This window comes from Labrus bergylta, chromosome 16, assembly GCF_963930695.1.
Source record: "Labrus bergylta chromosome 16, fLabBer1.1, whole genome shotgun sequence".
Lineage (NCBI taxonomy): Eukaryota > Metazoa > Chordata > Actinopteri > Labriformes > Labridae > Labrus > Labrus bergylta.
In genome coordinates, this window is record NC_089210.1 from 18,282,452 (window position 1) to 18,305,109 (window position 22,658).

Here is a 22,658-nt window from a genome sequence, read left to right on the forward strand (position 1 = left end):
CTGTAAATAAATTCATCCATAGGGGATTCATAAATGTACGGAAGCCCTGAGCTGACATGCATCATATTTGATTTAACTCTGTCTCTCGTCATAACAGGGTCATGTCAGCCATTTTCTGGAGCTCTTATAAAATGAAGTCGTTATCCTGGGATAACCAGCACTGATATCCCAAGATAATGAGACACATTGGACAGGTTCTTAAAGAAACTACAGAAATGTATGTCCTATCAGGGCTTCTGTACATGTGTGCATTCTTGAATTTATGCAAAATAGCAAACATCTCAAAGGTAGTTTACATCTCTAAAATCATTTTCTGACACCAAAACAACTGATATAAGTTGTAAAATACCAGTGTCTTTAGGATTCAAATGTAATTCTGTTGTCTAGGATGGATGATTAAAGAACCTTCAACTTTTGGCAACTTTTTTGACACACAACAAAGTGATACTAACACGCTCAGTATGTTTGAACATTCAGCTTGCTCCTCTTCCTGCTGTTGACTCAAACGGCCTCTCCTCATTTATTAGCAGCTGTGCGGCCAATTATCTCCCTGCCCCCTTTCCTGTGTTCGAGCAGCAGCCTCGCTCGGCCTCGCACAGGGAGGGAGGAGAGGGAGGGAGGGAGGGAGGGAAGGAGGGAGAGAAGAGGGAGGGCTCCTCTCCCCTGACATCGTCATAAAGGAATCCCCAGCTCGGTGCTGGACCCGCCCACTCTTACTCTCACCCTGTCTGGCTCCCAGACACACTCACTGCCGTCTGCACGGAGGAAGGAGAAACAGACCCATGAGAGAGAGAGAGAGAGAGACGAAGAGTTGGAGAGACAGACACAGAAAGGAGAGAGAGAGAGAGAGAGAGAGAGAGGGGAGGAAGACAACTGTGAAGTTCAACTCAAAGTGTGTCACTCTGGAGAGTACGAGGAAAAAGGACTGAGACAGAAAAAGGAGTAAAAAATCTGTTTTCTCAGGTAGGTGCAGCATCCCGTCGGCCTCGACTCAGAAGTTGTTAGTTTCCTTTTTACTGTTTTATGACTTTATGACTGTACGCTTCTTTTTTTTTTCTTTTTTTGAACCTCCTGTCGTCCACAGAGAGGCACTTCACATTCTCTCCACAGCCTTTACTGTAACCTGTTGATCGACACACACACACTCACACACACACACACACACACACACACACACAGAATGTAAAGTGCGCCTGCTGTTCAGACGTGCTGTAATATTGGCACTGGATTATTGTCCTGATCTGATCTGAGGTCCGCCGCTGTGGACCGGCTCCATTACAAAGGTCAGACGTAAATAGTTCCCTCTGAATTGGATGGTTGAATTTTTCTGTCCGCTTGTCTGTGTGTGTGTGTATGTTTGATTTTTGGGGATCATATCTCCACCTCTCTGCTGCATCATTTGTTTGCCTCTACCTGTTTGTCTTGTCTTCCTTTGAAGTGTCTGCGTACAGTCAAACGTCATCCTTTCATGTGTGTCTTCATGTCTGTCTACACGTCTATCAGTCTGCCTGTTGTTGTTGCTGCACACACCGGGGGAACAGAGGTCATAAAAAAGTTACAGAAAAGAAGCCGTAATAGTAGTGGTGAAGCGAGGCCGGAGCCGCTCAAACATTCCTCTCATTGTTCAGAGGCCCTGTAAGTCTGAGAGCTCCCAAACCTCCATGAAAGGAAAGGGAATCCAGCAGGCTACTGTAGCTAAACCCAGATTCTGCTGCAGCTCAGGACCAGCTGTGTATGTGTCGTCCTGTCCTGGTTCCCCTTTGGGAGTGTCGGGCACAGTGGAAACAGAGCTGACGTAGGCTAAAGCGGAGAGAAAGACAAGATAAGAGGGAATTAATTTAGCCCGAATAAGGAGGAGGGTTTGTTGCTCCGCTTAACCGACTCTGACTTTAGATAACCTCTACACCAGAAGACATGAGGGAGAGGAGGGAGGTGTTTTTTTATTCAGTGAGGAATCCTAAGTTTTCCAGGGAGGGACGGATGGATAAATGATGGAAGAGGGGGTTGAATAAAAAGGAGGGAGAAAGACTCCGGCGTTGGGTTTTGGGGTGGGTGTGTGCACGGCAGCCATCTGTATGGAATGGGCCCGGGCTCAGGAAACCGTGGCGTAGTGGAATAAAAAGTGTGTATGTGTGCGTCCATTTGTGCATGTGTGGGTTATGAGGCAGCAGGGCGGCTGTACACTAAGTACAGGGCTGGTGGCGGTGAGGGTGTTTGGCAGAGACTCAGCCTGAGGATAGGGTTACACGCACTGGGGCTGCAAGGAGCGGGGCCGCGGCCTTCTGGGCTGGGCTCTTCACCGCTCGCAGTCCGATGAGACTTTTCTCTTTTTTTTGTTTTCTAAACAGGACTTGGAAACTTTTTTAATTCTCAGTCTAATGTTGTTGCATTGATTCCAGGCTAACCCAATGAGTATTCCCACTTTGATTCAGTAAAAAAAAAAAAAAAAAAACGGCAACAGAGGAGACCCATAGTAGAGCACAAGTCCTTGTTTGAATGTCACTAAATGTCACGGCCCTCTGCAATAATTACACGCTCGCACGAAACATGAAACAAATACATATCTTACTCACAGGCTCACACATACCCAGACCCACACGCTGTCTGCGAGCCGTGGAGGCCGGGTGTGGTGGGTTGCGTTAGGTGTGAGGGGTTCAAAGAGTTTCACATTTTTTTTTTTTTTTTTACATTTTTACATCCGTTCTCCAGATTCCGGAGGCAAGGTTAGGTAGTTCTGCTGCTTTGCTGTTGAGGTTTTTAACTTCTCTGATCACAGACTGGATGCACATGACCTGTTTTTTGCATTTTCTGCAGTGTCAGACGTCTTAACTCGCCACGCTCATTTCTGTACCAGTTGGGACTGAGGTGATCTGCCGTGACTTTCCTGCATTTACTCTTTTCTCTCTCGTGAGACAGTCTGCACTTAGAGGATTAAGCGTGTTTGAGAGGCATAATGTATACAGCCGCAATTATGGAAAGCACATTTTTCATATTTGCACTTCCAGAAGGGAAATCAGACGTTTTTGTGCTCTAGTGTTTCCAACCATTAGACTGGTAATGGAAAGATGCAAAAACTTCACATCACTTATATAAATATATATATTTTTCTTATATATCCAATGGCAGCATGCAGCTATAGCCTGCAGGCGTCCCCGCTCCCTGTTTGCTGTGTGAAGCGTTCACAGCCTGCAGGTGTGAATGATGTCACACTGCGATGTATTTGCACTCTTCCCGCTTTATGAGACAGGGTGAGAACCCAGCTGATGCACATGCCACGTTTACCTGGCAGCCTGCCGACATGAACGTGTTTGTTTATTGAAAGTAGGCATATTAAACGCAGGGGGGGACACAAGTCTCTGCCTTTATGAGCACTTTGTGTGTGTGTGTGTGTGTGTGTGTGTGTGTGTGTGTGTGTGTGTGTGTGCGTGTGTGCGTGTGCGTGTGTGTGTGTTTGCACACAGGGGGCATATGGAGGGAGAAGATATGTGTTAAAACAACAAGAGGTTGAGATCCAGCTGTCTCAACAGAGGCTTTTCCACTTAACTGTGTGCCCTTGTGAAAACGTCAATGTCAGTCCTGAACTCTGTCTAAAGGGGAGAAACAGTTTGAGAAAAAAACAGCCGGAGGCCACGTCTGCACTTGGACCTCCATACGTCGTGTGCACAATATAAACTAAGTTTGCTCTCTTAAACCATCAAAGCACCCTCAGCAGGGGCCACAAGCCGTGAAAACACTCGCTGAAAACGTTTTGATTGGCGATTGGTAACTGAGTGATACTCATTTTCCTTTTCTACGCCTCCGTCAGGATGCAACACGTTGGCACAATTATGAGCTGCCGATAAGTAGCAAGCCCACATGTCACAACCTTATGATTATTCCCCACCATAATAAACATCCAATTTGAGCAGAGCATAGCAGCAGGATAGCCTGGTGGCTCCACTGTAGGACTTAAAAAAAAATCTTGACAGGCCAAAAAGTGAGCCATGTTGCGCTCCTCTCTGCGAGCGTTTGAGGTGAGGTGTTGGATGACGTGCGTCAACCAGAATGCTGTCATTACAGGGAGAGGGAAGGAATGAGCTCATAGACATTAATGGTTGCGGGTTTGACAGAAAGGGGGGACGCGAAGGGGAAGGAGAGAAACCGATGGAAAAGATGAAAAGGCAGAGAAAATAACACACAGAGACGAGCCACTGGCAGATGAAAGGACGGCGGGATGATGAGCGTTTTAGGTTGATGGAGGAGAGGAGTTAAAGAGGAGTTAGCACGCCATCTTTGATGAGCGCTGGAGCCTTAAAACGACCTGTTTTATTCAGATAGCACGCATTATCAGGACCGTTTAGACAGAACTGCAAATCAAATCTAACACTGAAAGTGCAAAGTGTTAAATGTATTTATATATTTGAGTTTTCAGTGAAGCGAGAGACAAAATGTACCGCTGATAGCCTGGAATTAAAATCCCACTAATCCTGCATAGAGCCGGAAAAATGCTTCTCATGTCGTGATGTCGTGTAAAGAGAAATCATTTCTAAGAATACAGAGAGAGCTAACAGGAAAGCACAAAAATGACGCTGCGTTTGAAGCGGTTAAAATTTGGTATTATTGGTTAATTGGACCTCAAACCAAAAGATCGTCAGCCTGTTAGACATTAACAAAAAACGTGTCTGCACATGAAACACAATTTTCTACAGAAGCCTCAAGAGGACATGCATCAGTACAGTTAAGTTAACTGAGTTTTCCCATGATAACGAGTACATGTCAGTTGTTTTCTCAAAATGTCAACTATTAAACATCGCTGGTTTTCCCAAAGATAACGATTGAATTTCAGACCTTTTCTTAACATCTTGAGAAGTTGTTTTCCCCGGGAAAGCTGTGATGTTATCCAGAGATAACAAGAATAATAAGTAGAGATCTGGAGAAAACAACCAAATTTGACATGTTATCACTGGAAAACAGAGTTAAGTAAAAATGTATTGAGTTTGTCTGCTTAGGGCTTCTATAGTTTTAAATCTGTCTTAGGTTTGCTGCTGTTGCACTAGAAAATAAGTTGCTTCTTCTTTGTTGTTAGAGCGAGATCAGAAGTAGGTTTGTTTCTCTGTTGGGTATGTTCGTCTACAAACTCTCAGACCTGACTGTAGCAGACAACAATGATACGGGGAGTTCACCGTGTCCCCGGCTGAGCGCTTCAGCAAGGTTTTGGGATGACAGAGCGCCGGCTGAGACTTATTTAGAGTCAGGAGTTCCCCAAAAGTGTCCCACTGACTCAGATCTCGTTAAGGCTGATGAAAAAAAAACAAAGAGACTGGAGGAGAACAGCAGAGTAGGATTCAGTGTGGATCTAGAGCTCAGGTTAAATTATTAAAATATCTCCTGTCCAGACAAGTCAAATCACACAAACAGGAATTCACCGTCAGAGGTTTAGCTCCGGAGGTGTGTGTGTGTGTGTGTGTGTGTGTGTGTGTGTGTGTGTGTGTGTGTGTGTGTGTGTGTGTGTGTGTGTGTGTGTGTGTGTGTGTGTGTGTGTGTTATCAGATTTCATTTGATGGACAGTAATGAGAAGCAATAACAAATACAGTATCTGTATCTTTATACAAGAAGAAAATTCCTGACAAATTCTGTAGAGATTACGCTGCTGTAACTTAGCAGCATGAAAACATGGCTCAGAGCTCTTGGGCTGCCGAACACACACTCATGCACACACACACACACACATGCACACACACTCTCTCTGATAAAGGGGCAGAGGTAGAAGAGAGCGGGGCAAACGTCTTTAAAGGGAGTGCCACTTGACTGGCCACTTCCTCCTAACCTAATTCTCCTTTTTGTCTTTGAAAAGCTATTTTTATAAGAGGCCACGGGAAGTCTGGGAGAAGCAGGCACACACACACGGCTGAGTGTGTGATGCTTTCTCACAGAGGTACAGACTGAGGTGATCACTCAACGACAGGATGGCACCACGCTGGAGATTTGCTCATTATTTGGTTTGTCTGTCTTGTTGTCTCTGTCGGCCAGGGGAATTCCTGGCGGAGTGATTTTTTGAGACTACAGGACTGAATCACATTGCCAGGGATTTCCAATGGCTGACATGAGGAAAGCGGCGTCCTCCTCGCTGACACACACACACACACACACACTCTCTCGTCTGTTAACTCACACACGGCCACACCCAGGTTTTTTCTGATTTGCATAGCCGCACACAAACACACCCTGCTCTGTCACCAACAGATACTGCTCCGACACCTGGCAGTGTGGCGGCAGGACTTAACCCACATGTGAGCAGTGAGTGTTGGTCATGTTCACAGTGGTTAAGTTCTGCCGCCACAAGGCTGCAGCCTGCAGGGCGGGGAGGAAAGGTCAGGGAGGGGCTGCACAGGATCAAAACCCAACTATTAACACCAACATCAAATATGAGACGAATCCAACAGCATCCACTGCAAAGAGCATCCCAATAAAAAGAGGTTTTATATCCTCCAAAGACAACAAACATGAACGTCTGTGGACATAAGGTGTGCCTCCATCCACCTGTAGACTGACATCAATCAATCCATCCAAAAACTTTGTAAAATCCTTCTCATTACGTTCTTCTTCTTCGTCTTTAGACTACAATCATCCATGCTTTCATCGGTTGTTTTTTGGGGGGGGGCATGTGGATATTTTTCAGGCATTTCTGTCAAAGTGTGTGATCATTTTTTCACGACTAATAACCTGCTTAAATAAGTGTACAAACAATAAAGTTCATTTTGCTCAACACTTATCAAGAAAGGTTAGGTCTAACTTGTAGATTATGTAGTGAAGGTGGCACAACATGTATTTCACTTAATATCAATCTGGGAACTTTGACAGACTCTAATTTAATAAAACGACTGCAAGAACGACGGCAAACACAGGAAGTGACATCCACCCTTTTTACTTTTTTTTATATCTCATGATAAGACACCCAACAAGAAAAGCTTGTTTACCCCCATCTGTAGATTTATTTCACTTATTGTAAGATAAATGTAGGACTTGTATTTTTTATATCTTGAAATAAGATTTCCAATTCCAATTTGGCAAGAAATTAGACAAGCACTCTTTGTCAGGTTTGAGTTTTTGGAGTGTAAGCTCGTTAAAAAAGAAGTTGATCAAACCTTGATAACCACATTATGAAAAGGTTGAACAAGATTCTTCACAAAACACGTAAAACCTAAAAAATAAAATAGACATAAATGAATGAAAAGAACAAGAAGGAAAATTGAAAAACGAGGAAGGACTTCAAACTAAGGTTGACTAAATTAATCAATAAAAAATCACAAGTTTAGATATAATTCTGGGGCCATCATGGACTTTAAAGATTGATTTTAAAATGAATCCTAACTCAAATGAGTGGTAATAAAAAACTGCTGTATTTTTATTTTTTATTTTTGGAGTCAATCTATCCTCCAGTGTCAGTGTCATTTAGACTGGTAATAATCCTGAGGCGGTAGCAGCATGACTGAATGACTCGTGAATATAATTTGAGAAAACTATTAAAAGCACTTTAAATGTATGAAAGCTGTCGAAACGAGGCGACAAAAAAAAAAAAGAGTCTGCTTCTCATTTGTTGAATTCTCTGATTTTAAGACATCCAACACTCAGATGAATCACTCCTGCGCTGACAGCATACATCGGAGGTCGAGCGCGTGTGCAGATCTCTGATGACTCCGTTTTGTGATATTAAAGTGTTAAAGGTGATGCGTTTGTGGTCAGGAGGGCAGAATGGGAGCAGGGCTCGTCGTCTGTGAGCTTCTGGTAATAACTGGTAATCAGTTGAATGAGCTGGAAGAGTGCGGCCTCAGTGTGTCTGTTAAATGTCAGCCGTCTCATTAGTGCTGAAAGCTGCTGCTGCTCCTGTAGGGCGAGCAGTGTGTCGGCTCATGTCGTCATTTTTAACTCTGGCTGCTGGGTGGGGGTGGGGGGGGGTCTTAAAAATTGTTGTGTTTGCATTTATAATTTTCTCACCTGTTGATTTTTGCATCAGCATCTGTGTCTGTTTGTTTGACTTTGTCTGACTCTTCCATCTGTAAATGTATATTTGTGTGTGTGTGTGTGTGTGTGTGTGTATTTGTGTGTGTGTGTGTGTGCGTGTGTGTAATCACCTCTGTCTGCCCCCCTCTTCTCCCCTCCTCGCCCCCCCACTGGGTCGGTCTCCTGTGCCTGCTGTGCTGATAATCAGTGTGTGACGTCGGCTGGCTCAGTTCAGCAGGAACAGGGGTCTGGTCTCACTTCCACACACACACACACACACACACACACACACACACACACACACATGCATACACACACTTTAATACCATTATAATGACTGCAGCCTGTTATTTCATGTCGAAGTCTGGATGTGTATGTGCATGTTTAAATGTATTTATTGGGGACTAATAAAATTCCTGCCCACATGTTTTTGAATCCGATCTCATCTTGTAATGAAACACTTTATTTTTGTTTCTGTGTGCAGCTCAATTTCATTTACAGGCTGTTAAAACACACAAATTTGTTCAAGCATGTCCAACATTTTAATAAGGAAATCAATGTGAAGATGTAATAAACATTCAAATCTGTTATCATATTGTTTTAGCATTTCCTGTTTTAATTTTAATTTCTCAGATCATTCAAAAACACATGTTCTTTTTGTTCATTGTCTACATGTTTGTAATAAAATAATTAAAGAAACCTTTTCAATGCATGTCTCTGTTTTTTCACATCAAAATGTATTAATATAACATTACTCTAAAGTCTGGTTTGTGTGTTTGTGTTTGCAGCCAAAGCTCAAATATGTCAGTTACACATAGAAACTGCCTTAGTGACTCACTTGTGGTTAGAAAAGTACCCAAAAAAAATATTTCTTAATCTTTTACAGACTGAGATAAAAAGGTAATTTATGGGGCTGTCATGAAACTAGGATTATTTTTTCTATAAAAACAGTTGTAATATTTTTATTTGAGACATTTATATTTAAATATATTCTCTTGAAACAGTGGTAAGCGTGTCTTTTGTTTTCTTCAATCAGGCCTCCTCTTATAGGATGAATCTCACTACACCATGTAGTCACCAGGTCAGACACTAAACAAGAGCTGTCACTACCAGAGATAATGATTCTGATCATGACGTGCAAACATTATGACCTTTGCCTTTGTGTTATGGCTGTCTGTTCCTGACCTGATCCTCATCTTTAACGGTAAACAACCTGTAAACACAGTTTGTATCTTTAATGATGTCACAGCACATCTCTGCAACATTCACTCTTTTTTTTTTTTTTACCTCTCATGCATTCTGCACAGTCGACACTTTTCCTCTCTGTTTGCATATCTGAAAGTCTTCCCAAGGTGTTGACCTGAACAGAAAACAAGTGGAGCAAACTGAAATGAAAATATGAATTTAAAAAAAGTAAATGTAAAATGCTTCTGTCAGTTTAACAAAAAGAGGGAAACAAACAGTCACACTTGAGTGGTGCTGACTCAGAGGCAGACATAAAAAAAAGAGAAATGAGAGCGTCCAGTCATCTCTCTGATCCATTGATAAAGATCCACGTTTGCCATTGACTGTAATTAATGCAAAGTATGAAAAGGAAGTTTTACACGTCAAGGCAACAGTTATTCAAACGGTCGAGAAAACAGAAATAAACAGATATCATAGCACAAAAATCATATTAAATATAAATTATTTTTTCAGATAGTGACTTTAAGTCAAAAGAGAGCAGAGGTATGACTGTGCAGATTGAACATGTTATAAAGCTAACCTCATTTAATCTGCATCTCAGGGCATCTCATCATGTCAGGAAATATTTACACATATTCTTAAAAACGACACAAACTGGAAACCTTCACCATACTGAACTGTCTTATCATTTAAAGGGAGAGATGTAATCACAGTTATTAAATAATCTGACTCATTTTAGCATTATGTTTCCACTGCATCTTAACATCGTGCAACACTCTCTGAACATTAGAGGGGATTAAATCACCTGTGGAGTCCACGATGGTTTGTTCATTATTTGTATTTAAAACTCCATTTACCTGACAGACGGGTTATTTATCAGTTATCGGTTATTTATTTTGATTCAGTCACAAATAACAATAACATGAAAATAATGTTAAAAATGATTAATTAACTTTTCATTTCAGTCTTGTCAACTTTGTCATAGTGTTGTGATGATGAAACATTATAATGAACTCCATTTAAAGGATTTTACAGATGTTAATCACCCTCGTTAAAGTAAAGGGAAATTAATTTGAATGCCTGTGTGTTTGTGTTTCAACATTCAAGATGTTTCAGCATGAGCAAAGCAAGTTTCAGCATCTGTGAGTATTATGAAATCAACTCATCTAAGTTCAGGGCTGGTTAATATTTTACAATCATATGATATCAGTTGATTATAATACAGTTTAATAGCATTAATCAAACATAAGTGCTGCTGTCACACAGTAGCTAAAGGGACAGTGACAATTGTTTCCTTTTAAAACTTCATTATGACCCAGCAACACAGGTAGTAACCTAATTTAAGGAAATAAACAGCCTTATCTTTGAAGAAATACTTAGTGTGTTTTACTGTAAAGACTTTAGAGACGGACCACAGACTCTGAGATGATGTCAAACTGAAGGAAAGTATTGTTTAGTGTCAAGACGTTTTGTAGCAGCTATTCAAGATCAGTTTAGGTGATTGCTGGTTGATTTTTGCAAATATGTCAACATTAAAATGCATGTGTCGATAAACTCATGCATTCAAAAAAATTTGAATAACGCTTTACAAAAGTAAAGCCTTTATTATCTTCAAACTAAGATCTGGTACAATGTTGGTTCAGTTTTTTTTCTAGCAATCAATCAAGCTTTATTTATAGCCTATAAAGCACCTTTCATATAAATCAATCATCAGCAATTGAAAAAATAATTTAAATAATCACAGTAAAAGTGAGTTAAAAAATAAATAAAAGCACGAAAAAAGTGATAAAAAATTAAGTTCAACAAAAAAAAAGATAAACAGTTAAAGAAAATAAACCAATAATACAACAATCATTATAAAACATTGTAAAAAATAAAATATAAAACCCTACATAAAAGCCAGACTGAATGTTTTTAGCTTACGTTTGAAAGTATAGATATTTGATGAATACATGATGAATAGACAGTTTAATGATTTTGCGGTTCAGTTCAGTGTATTCACGTGTAAAAAAAAGCGTTTTCTTTTTTTTTGGGGGGGGGGTTTACAGTTTCTGGACGTCACAAAGGTGGAGAAACCCGTCACTGTACTTCCTCTTTATTTTCCAGTCTCCATGGTGACCTCTGATAAAAGCAGATTTGAAGAAATTAGGTGACACGGCTGAGAATTCCGAACGTTTGGGTTTTGTCCTCGCCGGGCGGTCACTATGGCAACAGTGACACGTGGCCGTCAACAGCCTGCCAGAGCCTACGTCACGGGAGGAGACTGCGGTTGGACTGTCTGCTTCCGCATTAGCACCCAGCATTAGCTTAAAGTTACCTTACTGATCTCACCGTTCCATTTAAAACAGTCTCAAACATCCTTTCACATTTATTTAATTCTCTTTTGTGTTATCTTTCTGTCTTGAGTGTTTGTTTTGTGTCTCAGCGCCTTCTCTCTCTCTGAACACTTCTTTGTTCTTAACACCTACGCACTTAACTACTCACCTGTCTGCCGCTAGACTACCTCTTTAGGGTTGGCCAATGGGATTCTGAGGAGGGAGTAACTATGGCAACATAACAGGTAAACAGAGGTGGAGATAAGAAGGCGGTGAGATGTAACAGGATGGAGGACTCGGAAACACACACAGTGACGTAGGTTTTGTTGTAAAGGTGATGGGGTTACCTGTAAGTAATTTTAGATGATTTATTTCATAAATGCATTTTATGTTTGTAATATTTACAAGATGTTTGTTTGTTTTGTAAGCCTGATTCTATCAAATCAAAAATATTTCAACAACAAAATTCCTAAAGGTTAACTGTCTTTTCAGGAGACTATTAAATAGAAATATATTACCGGTACTTTATTAAGTCCCAAAATACTAATTTCCCCGCTTTTTTCAGTAGTGTTTGAAGGTCATCTGTTCAGGCAGAATCCCTCTACATTATTTTAAATCAAGCATGGGCACTTTATTGTTAGAGAATTATTTGAGAATTTGAATACATTTCAAGGGAAAAAATCTGTCTTTTCTGTGATTATCAGGAACCTTCATTTGCCATGGACACAACTTTCAGACTTTATTACATTTATGGGGGGAGAAAATACTGGCTAATGTAAACTCAAGAGTCAAGACACTCAGGTGCACTTAACAGTAAAAAGAAAGAAGACATGAAGATCCCGACAACCTGACAGGAAGACCCCGGAAAAATAAGTCTGCAAAGTCACTCCTTAAGATGAGAGAATAAGATTTATTTCAAATATAAAGACATAAACAATTAGACTAAGCAGGACAAAACGGACTAAATAAATATGCAAGTGTGCATAAATCTACTTGTTGTGGATTTCCTGTCTTGTCCCCCTCACATCTACAGATCCACCACCCCACCCTGCAGCTGTGCAACAAGTCAGCTCTCTTCCTCCCTCCTTTTCCCCTCCCTGTCTGCGCCTTAGTTTCTCACCATAAAAAAAAACTGGCACTCTCTGGGAGAAGACATAATTGCCATTATGACTGCTGCAGCCCGGCACATCACACAGAGTGCTGATTGTTCCAAAGAGGAAGAGGGGGCAAACACCGTCTGCTCTGTGCAGACGCCACACAATGTTATGATAGCGTGACTGCAGCTCACTCACACACACACACACATGTAGTCTCCACCTTCCTCTCTACAGCGCTCTTTAGTCGCCCTGTAATCTTTCCATTAAACACAGAACAAACATACATTTCTATAGGACTGAAAATCCATACTCCACTGCCTTTAAAGATCGTTTCTCTGTTAAGCCCTGGGTAAACACACACTCAGTAACACACGGTGCCACCGCCAATAGGAAATGATAGATGGACTGAATGGAAAAGCCGTTTGTACAAAGACAGGAACGCCCAACTTTTGTGTGTGTGTGTGTGTGACACAGGGCTGAGGTTTTGGGAAATTTCACCTCATCCCAGCTCCAACTCTCCATCTGTGTTTCCAAAAAAGAAAAGGTCACCCTTCCCACAAAAAAAAGAAAAGAAAAAATGACACTTTTAACAACCCGAGGAGAATTCAGGCCTCAGTGAACTTACTATAAAAAAACATTTGATGCACAAAGTTTCTGCTTTTCCATCAACAACAGGACTGAGTGTAACCGTGTAAAGGAGCAGATATTTGATCAGCCAGAGGAAACATATCCACTCCCACAGTAAGCAGAATGATGAACACTGATGGGAAATGTGTTTATCATTGTGATGTTGATTCTGCAGAGAGGGAAGGAGCTGAGTCCCGCCTCCTGAGAGAGCACTATCCATGCATGGATACATTTTTTTAAAGCTTCGACAAGCCCCTCGGAGGATCTGGAGACACCCACCAGAGATTACCGGAGCTCAAACGCAGCATTCACAGCTCCCCTCACCTCTTCACAAGTCACAGAGAACACAGCGCTTAGTTTGGGATGTTTTTTTTTATTTTTATTGAGGACAGAAGTTTCAAAAGGTTGGACACAGAATCAAAGTTTACAGAAGGATGTTTGAGTCTCTCAATTAGGAACAAAAACAGGTTATAAAATGAAGGCTTTCTAAACGAGATGAATAAACTCAGAGGACGTTTTATGAGGTTCACCTGCACCGTCCAATGCCATACAATAGAACTGTTGTGTCATAAAGTCGACTTTATGATGCCTATAAGGTTCAGATGTAGTTGACTCTGTAGTGGAGCTGTTGGTCAGATTATGTGTTAGCATTTAGGTCACCGTTTGTCTGAGACTGCAGCTTGTTCGGAGGCAGGAAAACTTTACTTTACTACAGTCCAAATACCTAACAGAGCTAAATGTCGACATTTCAGAGTACATTATTAAGCCTTGTCATCATTGTGGAGGTGGAACTGTACTGAACTGAATATATAATGCACATGAACCTCAAAGAGGCCCCTGAATTATTTTTGTGTCTAGACATCAATCAAACTGAGGAGAATCAAACTTTAATATTCAAAGTGTTCTTTTCAAAGTCCAGCATGTAAGTGTTTGTTCCACGTAAGGCAAAACATTTTTCAATCTTCACAAAACGCAGAAACCAAACAAAGTAATGTTAGGTAACGTGTCACATGACGGGGCCTTCATGACATTCTCACATAGACCCTCCGCTCATATGTATTTTTATTCTTACAGGAGGAAATGATCCATTTGTGATTTATTAAGCGGTACAGTCTTTCATCTTGTAACAGGTAAAGGTTTGAATAAAATAAAGAAGCAATAAGGTCATATTCAAGTGCTGTGACGGTGTGTAGTGCCACAACTGAACAGAAATAAATAACAATGCCTCAGACACGCACGCACGCGCACACACACACGCACACACACACGCACACACACATGCACACACACACGCGCAGCTAAAACCTGATGCATTCTAGGCTGTCTCTTTGGTGCATGCAACAGCATGCGACCCGTGCTATTTCAATAATCTGAAAAGACAGGGGGAAACTGTACTTGTCTTGACAAGTAAATAGTGTTATGGAAAGCATTAAGACCGGAAACCCTCACCGCTGACACCCATAAAATCAGGTTTTCAGTTGCAGCCTTAGATGACGCTGCCTTATTACTGTTGCCTTGCCTTAACCGAGTACCTTCACCAGTAACACCTGCTAGAAGTCAACCCCAGAAAGAAGACCCAGCACAGGAACAAGCTGCTCGCCGTTTCTAAAAGACGGGTTGGAGCACTTAGTCTTTTTTCTTGAGCGCAGACAGCTCGTCGGCATGGCGAGCGAAGGTCTCTGCCACGAGCAGAGGGAAGACTAAAGAGGCGTCAGCATACACCTGGAAACAAAGAATACAACAGCCTGTCAACTGTCAGCAAAATAAGTCACACCTACTTCATTACACTGAAGGAAATCCTGAGTTTTCATCTTTATGTGCTGGTGCTCAAACCTATGATTGAACACTGTGCAGACGCTGCCACCTGGTGGCCAGACAAGGAGGCACAGCTCCAGGCGACCACTCAAAGTTCAGGCAAGTTATTGCACAGAAACCTCAGCAGAAGCATCCCTTAAAGGCTTTATATGTGATTTTTCACACTTAAATATAATAGAAATCAAGTATATCCTCTGAAAATAACTCTGTGAGTCATGACTGTCTACAATGAGTGTAACACCCGAGTCCCACTGTCTGTGATGTTTTCAGAGTCCTATCTTCAGTTTGTTTACATCATCGGGACGGCCGGCTGACTCCTCCCCTCGCGTATAAAAGTTGTTTAATTGAGGGACTAGAGAAAAGAAGAACATACTATACTCACTGCTTAACTGTGTTTCTAGATCACGCTCATTTCAGGTAAATTTACATGCAGTGTGAAGATACGAGCATAATAAAGATCACTAGCATTAGCATGTTAACACAACAATGCAGCGCAAGTTGTTTTGGTTTCATGCTGGTGCTCAAGGGTGACATCTGCTGCATCAAAAAAATCACATATAAAGCCTTTAATCTAAAGACCTATCAAATAATATCTGGAGGGACAGGACAGGTAGTCTCTCAAAGTATCTTCTGATTGGAAATTAAAGGTACACAATGTTCACACTAATCTGGGGACGAGCATGCTAATTATTTCTGCGCTCAATATCTCTCAAGTCAAATGTATTTATATAGCACATTAAAAAACAAAACTCAGTTGACAGAAGTGCTGCACAGGTCAAAAATTAAATGTGTACCTTAACAGGAGTGGCATCAGCTTTGATCTTTCCCCAGGACACGGCCTCGTCGGGTCGGGCTCCAGAGTCAGAGCCATCGAACTCATGACCCGTGTTCACAAACACGGCGAAGTCAGCGCCGTTTCTCTGGAGGACACAAAAGAGAGGCAGAGCGTCAAAGGATGAAACTGAGTGATGCAGGTTAACATCTAATGTAAAAAACAAAGACGAGGTGCTGTTAGTTACCATCAGATTAGCATTGGATATGTGATGTTTGACCACCCCTCCTCCCAGGATGATCATTCCAGTCCTTTTGGCAAACACTGAATGGCTGTTCAACCGGCGAATGTCTGAAATAAAAAAAAGTCCACAGTCATGACATGAACAACATCTGAAACGCCTCCAACGATCCTGTTCTGTAGCAATGGTTTTACCTTCAACTATGTCCAAGACTAAGCCAGGGTTCCTGTAAGAGTGGAAGTAGATCATGTCGCCCATCGAGCCGTCAGTCAGAGCCGGACTGAACACAGGGATATTATTCTGGAACAAACATATAGGAAACATTTAACGACCGGTGAGACCGGACAGGAAGCAGCTTTACATCAAGAGCAAACTTAAATATTCACACTGGTTTTAAATCCACTGATTTTACCAGTTCTTATCAAACCACCAACAACCAATGGTTACGTCATAACACTAATAATTTAGATTTAAAAAAAAAAAAACACAAAGCTTTAATTAAAACTCAACAGAACAGTGTAGTGTAGTATACGACATTAGACACAGCCAAAGGCTCACCTTGTACGCCCAGTAGTAAACCGACTCAGGATTATTGATCTCCTTGCCAAGACGATGGATCATTTTGGAGGGAGTCCAACGCACGCCCTGGAAAAAGAGAAGTTGAAAGTTTTAGACAATTTATAAAAGAAACTTTAGTAACATCCTGACTGCAAACTTTGTGGAAAAGTTTTTTTTTTTTTTTTTTTTTTTTTTTTTAAAGGGCCCGTGTCCACATGTCAGCGCCCACAACGTTAGTTTCAGAGTGATTCTCACCAGCACCCACTGTTGCTAGGCTACAAAAGTTAGTTGTTTAATATTTGCATTAATTTGAGGAAATATCCCGAAGAAAACAGAACGATGCAAAGGAGTCGTGTCCCGGCATCAGCAGCAGCTCTACACCTGGAAATGTTCCCCCGAGAAGACGAGTCAAATCTAGCGTCTCCTTCATCATTGTTGTTGACAAAACTGACATCAGAAGCCCCGCCCCTTCTTGATTTTGATCAGTCGTTGAGGGAAAGGTGACAATGATGAGCACCGTCCTGATGCCAAGGGGGTTTTAGTGCTCAGGATGCTGGACTACACTGGTTTTGTATTGAAAGGGGGGCTGTGCCAGTGGAAGCCCTTAATGTGAGACCCACAACTACTGCCAGCTTTTTCATAATAAAGACGTCCGCTGTGTTCTTAAACAGCGTCCTCATCACTCTGAGAAACCCACCTCTGTGTTCTGCTCCAACACCATCTGGTCCAGGATCGGCATCAGCCAGTCTTCAAACTTGCAGTAGTTGTCATTGGGCACCAAAATATTTCCAATCCTACGTTCAGCAAGAACAACAAAAGAACAAGTTAGCGAATCTGCGACAGGAGAACCTTTAAAGACGAGCACCTGCCTGTCAAACATCACACTGTTTAATATACGAGTACACAGCAGAGAAAGTCTCGAGATCAAAGATAACAACAGTAAAGCTTCAGCCGAGGATAACAGTCTGACCGGAATGAAAATAAACTTACAATGAGAGAAGCCTGAGACATCAAGTGTGTCTGCTATAATCTAAACTACAGGCAGCTTTATGGTTAGCTTAGTATAGCATGTTAGCAGCTAAACCAGGCTCAGAGCTTCAGAGGTGCTGACGAGTGGTTGTTTCAAAGTTATCGGACCAGATTTAATATATGGGTTGGATCAAATCTTAAACACAGGTAGTTCAAAGAAATATTGTAATATAATAATATTTATGTCTGGATTAAACCTGCAGTTTGTGTTGTATGACAACCATCCAATTTTTCTTTGAAAACCTAAGACAAAAGTGGGCTGGCTTACCCGAGCCTGGGTAGCAAAACAAGGAGATTATCAAACTGTTTCTGGTCAATAAGAGGTCAGCCATATAAATCGACATAAAACAGGGAATCGGTTGTCATTGGACACACTGAGCTCAGCTGTTTCATGCTAAGCTAAACTAAGATGACCGGTTGCCAATTGGACATACACAAACATAACTCTATGTGTTCTTTAAGGCTCAGCTCCCTGATCAGAATCACCCTGAGGACATGAATGTGACAGGTGTATTATATATCACTAACCTGTTGATGCCTCTCTGACGGAGCTCCTTGCCTGGCAGATTGAAGTCTCCCAGGTAAGCGTTAGCCAGACACTTGATGATGTCCTCCTCTATGCCTCCAGCAGTGGTCACGACCACGTCCACCTGACGCACAGGAACACGGTCAGACGATTGCTTTTCTGTGATCTGAACATGATCTAAGTTATCATAAGAAGGCGGTAATATGTTTGTACCATTTTGTGCTCAACCAGGTAGCGGATGCTCTCTCTGATCCCGGAGCTGATGAGGTTGGAGGTGTAACCCAGGAAGATGGTGCAGCCCAGTTTGGGTTCCACACCTCCGATAAAATCAGCTTCGTCTTGTTCTACCTCCTGTGGCTCGAGGCGCTTCTCAATCTGTGTGTGAGGGAGTGACCAGACATCAACCGTCATGAAAACAAGTTGGGTGAGCCAATGTGTCAATGTGGTGGGAAATATTCAGGAAAATTATCATTTTATTTGTCAGCAAAGGGGCAAGTAAAAATGCTGCATTCTTGGAGTTTGGTTTTGCTGAACTTTTGACTTCAACAAAGCAGTTTGGTGGTAACCTCCTAGATTTAGCACGACAAGGTCAAATTTTACTTCAGCTGGTGATGAAGATAGGCCAGCATTCCCAAAAATATTCAGTTTCTCCTGCTATTGAATTATTCATCTTATAATAAAAAATGTTATGCTTTGAAAGTCACATCTAAAATCTCACCCGCTTCTATTGTACCATGATGGAGGGAGAAATCTTAGAGGCAAACCTCTCATCATCAAGGCTTACTCGGGTAAATAACAAGAGTTTGATTCTTTTAAGGTCCTTGATCCGAAGTGGATCCTCTCACCATGCGGTTGATCTCCTGGATGGCCAAACCGAGCCTGCTGGCCTGGAACCCCGTGTTGAGGTAGCTCTTCAGTACAGCCTGAAGGTCGACCCCCTGGTTAAAGTCGTAGCCTTTAATCATCGGGGTGTCATCCGGGAGTTTGCAGCTACGCTTGAGAACGGCCTCCATGGCAACGGTAGGGGCTTTGTCTGCCATCTTTTCCTGCAAAAACAAAGAAGAAGACACAGTGGTGGTGGTCTGGTTATCATCAAGGAGATTCACCACTAAGGCAGCAGCTCTGCTCTCACTTCACATGCAGAGCCACATGTCTAAATATATTAAGCTGTTCGCCCATAAACCAAACAGCATGGAAAGTTTTCAAAAAGAATCTGCCTGCAGGCTTTTGTTTGAGGAGCGTCGGGAAATTGAAGTGATGTCTTCAGAAGGTTTGAAACTGGTTTTCTTTTTTACATATTTCATGACCATAATAATACAATGGAAAACAACTGTGATACACCTATGAACATCCAGTTAAAACAGCCTGAGACTTATTTTTCTGATCAAACCAAGAAGGAAAACACACCAGAGACATGTTGAGAAGACGTTTTGCATCTGCACAGCGGTTAAAAGAGAAGAGTTCAAACACCTGAACTTTTAACTCTGTCCCGTGTTATTTGTCTCACAGCAGGAGGGGCTGCTCGATTATGACTAATCACGATCATTCTGATTGATATTGTGGTCACGATTAATTTACAACATCAGGATCACAAGCATGTAGTTCACTTAAACGCTTTTAACACTTTCACATGTTGCACACACAAGACAAACAACCCATGAACATAAACAAGTACAAAATAAACAAACTGTGTTTTTCAGGTTGTGGTGATGTTCTCTTGTGGCCAAAACAACAAACACTTCAAAACATTTACCACACCTGACAAAACCTAAGATCATAACGAGGGCAACTTTAAGGAACAGTAATTGTTTAATCTAGATTATCTCGGGAAGCCAAAATCGTAATTGAAATTAAATCTTGATCAATTGTCCAGCACTAACAGAAGGGTTCTTTTCATTGTTGTTCTTACACAATAACTCCTTTCCTTTCTCACTTCGATTACATCTTGAATTCTACTTAAGAGCTAACTGCACTGATGGAAAGTAACTAAGCGTATTCCATATAGTGTATTACAAAAATACAAAAGATGTTTCTTCTTTCCTTCTTCCTTTTCTTGGTGCCATTAAAGTTCTACTCTGCAACAGCTGAAGTGGAAATAATTTGTTTTCCTTCACAGCTCTGTTTGCAGGCTCTGCAGTCGCGACTTGTAGAGGAGATTATTTTGGGGTTGGATCGTTGAAGTTTTATTTACTACCCCAGTGTGCAGAGATTAATGAGAATATTACATCATGGGACAGATCCTGGATGTTGAGCATTGTTTCTGTTTGTTTCTACGGATGCTGTCAATATATTGCATGAAATCCAGGAGCTGGATTTGTAAATAATGTGTAAATAAGTTATATATTATTTTAGCTCAGTGTTTTCAGTTCTGTTCAATTTAAAAGTTTTCAATGTTGTTCACCTGACTTCATTTGCAGGTTTGAAATCGTCCAATAGCGTTCAAACAAGACACAAACATTTGAAGCATGTCAGCAATTAACTCTGGGTTTTATTTCAGATTGCACTGAGGCTCACAAGTTATTTGCAGACATGGGACAGACTTTAGCTTGAAGTCCTGTTTTGGTCGCTACATGCTAATCGATGTTTTAAAGCATTATGTAATCTCGACCTGTGTGACCTTATGTTGGTTGGTTTTAACATCTAGCTAGTTTTCTTTCATGCACAACCAAGTTGGTTACGTAACCCACAACTCTGACAAAACTAACTTACTGCGATGAAAACAATAGAAACTTAAACGCAACCAAAGTGTTAAAAATTAGCCAAAACAAGCGTTAACGATCCGGTGTTACTGTCACATTAAGCCATTTCTTGAAAATAGGAAATATATCTTATAACTGAAGCAGAATAGCATCAACACCAACAATCAATGAGGCTGATGTTAGCAGGGAGGCTAACGGTAGAGAGCTAGCTTAACTGTGCGCCGCTCTCCTCCTATCGAGCGGCTTTAAATCGAAATGAAACGTGTAAAAACTGATATTAATACATACCTCTTCTTTAAGGGGTGCCAGGCGTTAAACGAAGTCAATGGGTAATGTCAGCGAACACAAGAAAGACGTATTTTTAGTATTTGCATTCCGGTAAATAGAAGCATGGGCTGCCTGCGCCAAGCGAGCTCCAACTACGGAAAGAGCGAAGGATCAAATAAGACCAAAATGAATTTCTGCGCAGAGAAAATTAAAACCCCCTCTTAAAAACTTTTTTAGCCGTGTAAATACTGCAAAAGTTTTTTTCTTTAATGCATTATATCATCCATATTCATTTAATACATGTTAAATGGTTGCTGTGATTCTTTACTTAGTTTTTATGTTTTATTCTATTTTATTTATTCATATTTAATACCCACTGTTTGTCAAAGGTGCCTGCAAGCACACCTGTAATAATTTATAAATATTAATAATTTTTCCACATTCAACACATTTTTATCTACTAACAAAATTTATTTATAAAAGTTCTATCTTTTTATTGTTGTTCTGAGAGACCCTGTTTTAGACCACTGTACATGTTGTTAAAGGTAAATACACATGATGTAGTTTAAAGCACAGCTTACTGCCAATAATCTTTTCATCACATGTGGCTGTGAAGTGATGTGTGATGTTTGTGACATTTCCAACGCTTTTTTTGTATGACCTTTAACATCACAGAGCCTTTGAACTGCCCCTGATGGGGAATAAAGAGGGGCAAAAAGGTGAGAGAGGACGGTCAGGAGCGTCTCTGAGCAGACTTTCCTGCACAACCTGCACAGTCCCTCTGCATCAGGTCAAAGACGTAATTTTCCTGATTCTTCTTTGGTGTTGGAGGGGGACACTGTAGTCCTGGTAGAAGGTTTTTGCACCACAGGAAACTTCAGGAAAGATGAGCAGCAGCAGCGTTGTTCAGGCACAAAAGCTGGTGGATCAACTTCGGGTTGAGGCGGGCATGGAGAGAATCAAGGTGTGTAAAAATCAGATCTACCTTTGTTGAAAATAAACAAAGTACTGACATGCATTATGTCTTTTTTATAGCATTGAATGTAGGCTATGATGTAAAGTATTTATTTACATTATTAAATCATCATGATGTGCTATCCTGTGAAACGTCGTCCTGTCCACCTTTATCCCTGCAGATCTCGCTGACAGCAGCAGATTTGGTGCGATACTGTCAGGAGCACAGGAGAAGTGATCCTCTGATCACAGGCATCGCCACCTCGTCCAATCCTTTCAAAGATAAGAAGAGCTGTGTGCTGCTTTGACAGTCGTCCCGAGTATTAAGATAACAAACACATAATCAAATGTCCAATGGCCTTCTTTGTGGGGGAGTGCAGCTGAAGATTTCAAGAGTCAAATGTGGACAGAAGAAACCTTTTCAGCCGTGATTATTTATGTTTTATTTTTCTCTGTGCATCTAGACTTTCCCTTCAAGCATCTCTTCTGAGACACTGTCTAGATGAAACACTTTACAACACATAAGTAAAGAGTAAAAGTGTTTAGCACAGATGATGGTTTGAGATGTTTTGACATTTTGTTGAACATTTCAG

General features: G+C 41.2%; 2 protein-coding genes and 1 long non-coding RNA gene across 3 annotated transcripts; 2 read left to right on the forward strand and 1 right to left on the reverse strand.

Annotated features, from left to right (window-relative positions):
• Positions 1 to 723: 723 nt before the first annotated feature.
• LOC136183060 (uncharacterized) lies at positions 724 to 2,460 on the forward strand. The gene is made up of 2 exons (XR_010668886.1): positions 724 to 963; positions 1,085 to 2,460. It is a non-coding gene; the product is annotated as an uncharacterized lncRNA (long non-coding RNA).
• Positions 2,461 to 13,557: 11,097 nt separating this feature from the next.
• On the reverse strand, positions 13,558 to 21,285 carry dhps (deoxyhypusine synthase). The gene is made up of 10 exons (XM_020655957.3): positions 21,133 to 21,285; positions 18,991 to 19,191; positions 18,359 to 18,520; positions 18,148 to 18,269; positions 17,288 to 17,384; positions 16,591 to 16,677; positions 16,227 to 16,332; positions 16,039 to 16,142; positions 15,814 to 15,939; positions 13,558 to 14,926 (listed from the first exon to the last, which is right to left on the reverse strand). Exons 2-10 carry the CDS (start codon positions 19,183 to 19,185, stop codon positions 14,831 to 14,833), a joined length of 1,095 nt encoding a protein of 364 aa, XP_020511613.1. The 5' UTR covers positions 19,186 to 19,191; positions 21,133 to 21,285; the 3' UTR covers positions 13,558 to 14,830.
• Positions 21,286 to 21,397: 112 nt separating this feature from the next.
• On the forward strand, positions 21,398 to 22,639 carry LOC110000635 (guanine nucleotide-binding protein G(I)/G(S)/G(O) subunit gamma-12). The gene is made up of 2 exons (XM_020655962.3): positions 21,398 to 22,075; positions 22,248 to 22,639. Exons 1-2 carry the CDS (start codon positions 21,998 to 22,000, stop codon positions 22,371 to 22,373), a joined length of 204 nt encoding a protein of 67 aa, XP_020511618.1. The 5' UTR covers positions 21,398 to 21,997; the 3' UTR covers positions 22,374 to 22,639.
• Positions 22,640 to 22,658: the final 19 nt, after the last annotated feature.

Bases quoted from the DNA above. Each gene is read 5' to 3' on its own strand.
- dhps (XM_020655957.3), bottom strand. From the start codon at position 19,185: ATGGCAGACAAAGCCCCTACCGTTGCCATGGAGGCCGTTCTCAAGCGT. The intron at 18,270-18,358 runs GTACAAACATAT...CCTGTGCGTCAG, and splicing joins ACCTGGTTGAGCACAAAATG to GTGGACGTGGTCGTGACCAC. The intron at 16,678-17,287 runs GTGGGTTTCTCA...CTCTTTTTCCAG, and splicing joins TGTTGGAGCAGAACACAGAG to GGCGTGCGTTGGACTCCCTC.
- LOC110000635 (XM_020655962.3), top strand. From the start codon at position 21,998: ATGAGCAGCAGCAGCGTTGTTCAGGCACAAAAGCTGGTGGATCAACTT. The intron at 22,076-22,247 runs GTGTGTAAAAAT...TTATCCCTGCAG, and splicing joins CGGGCATGGAGAGAATCAAG to ATCTCGCTGACAGCAGCAGA.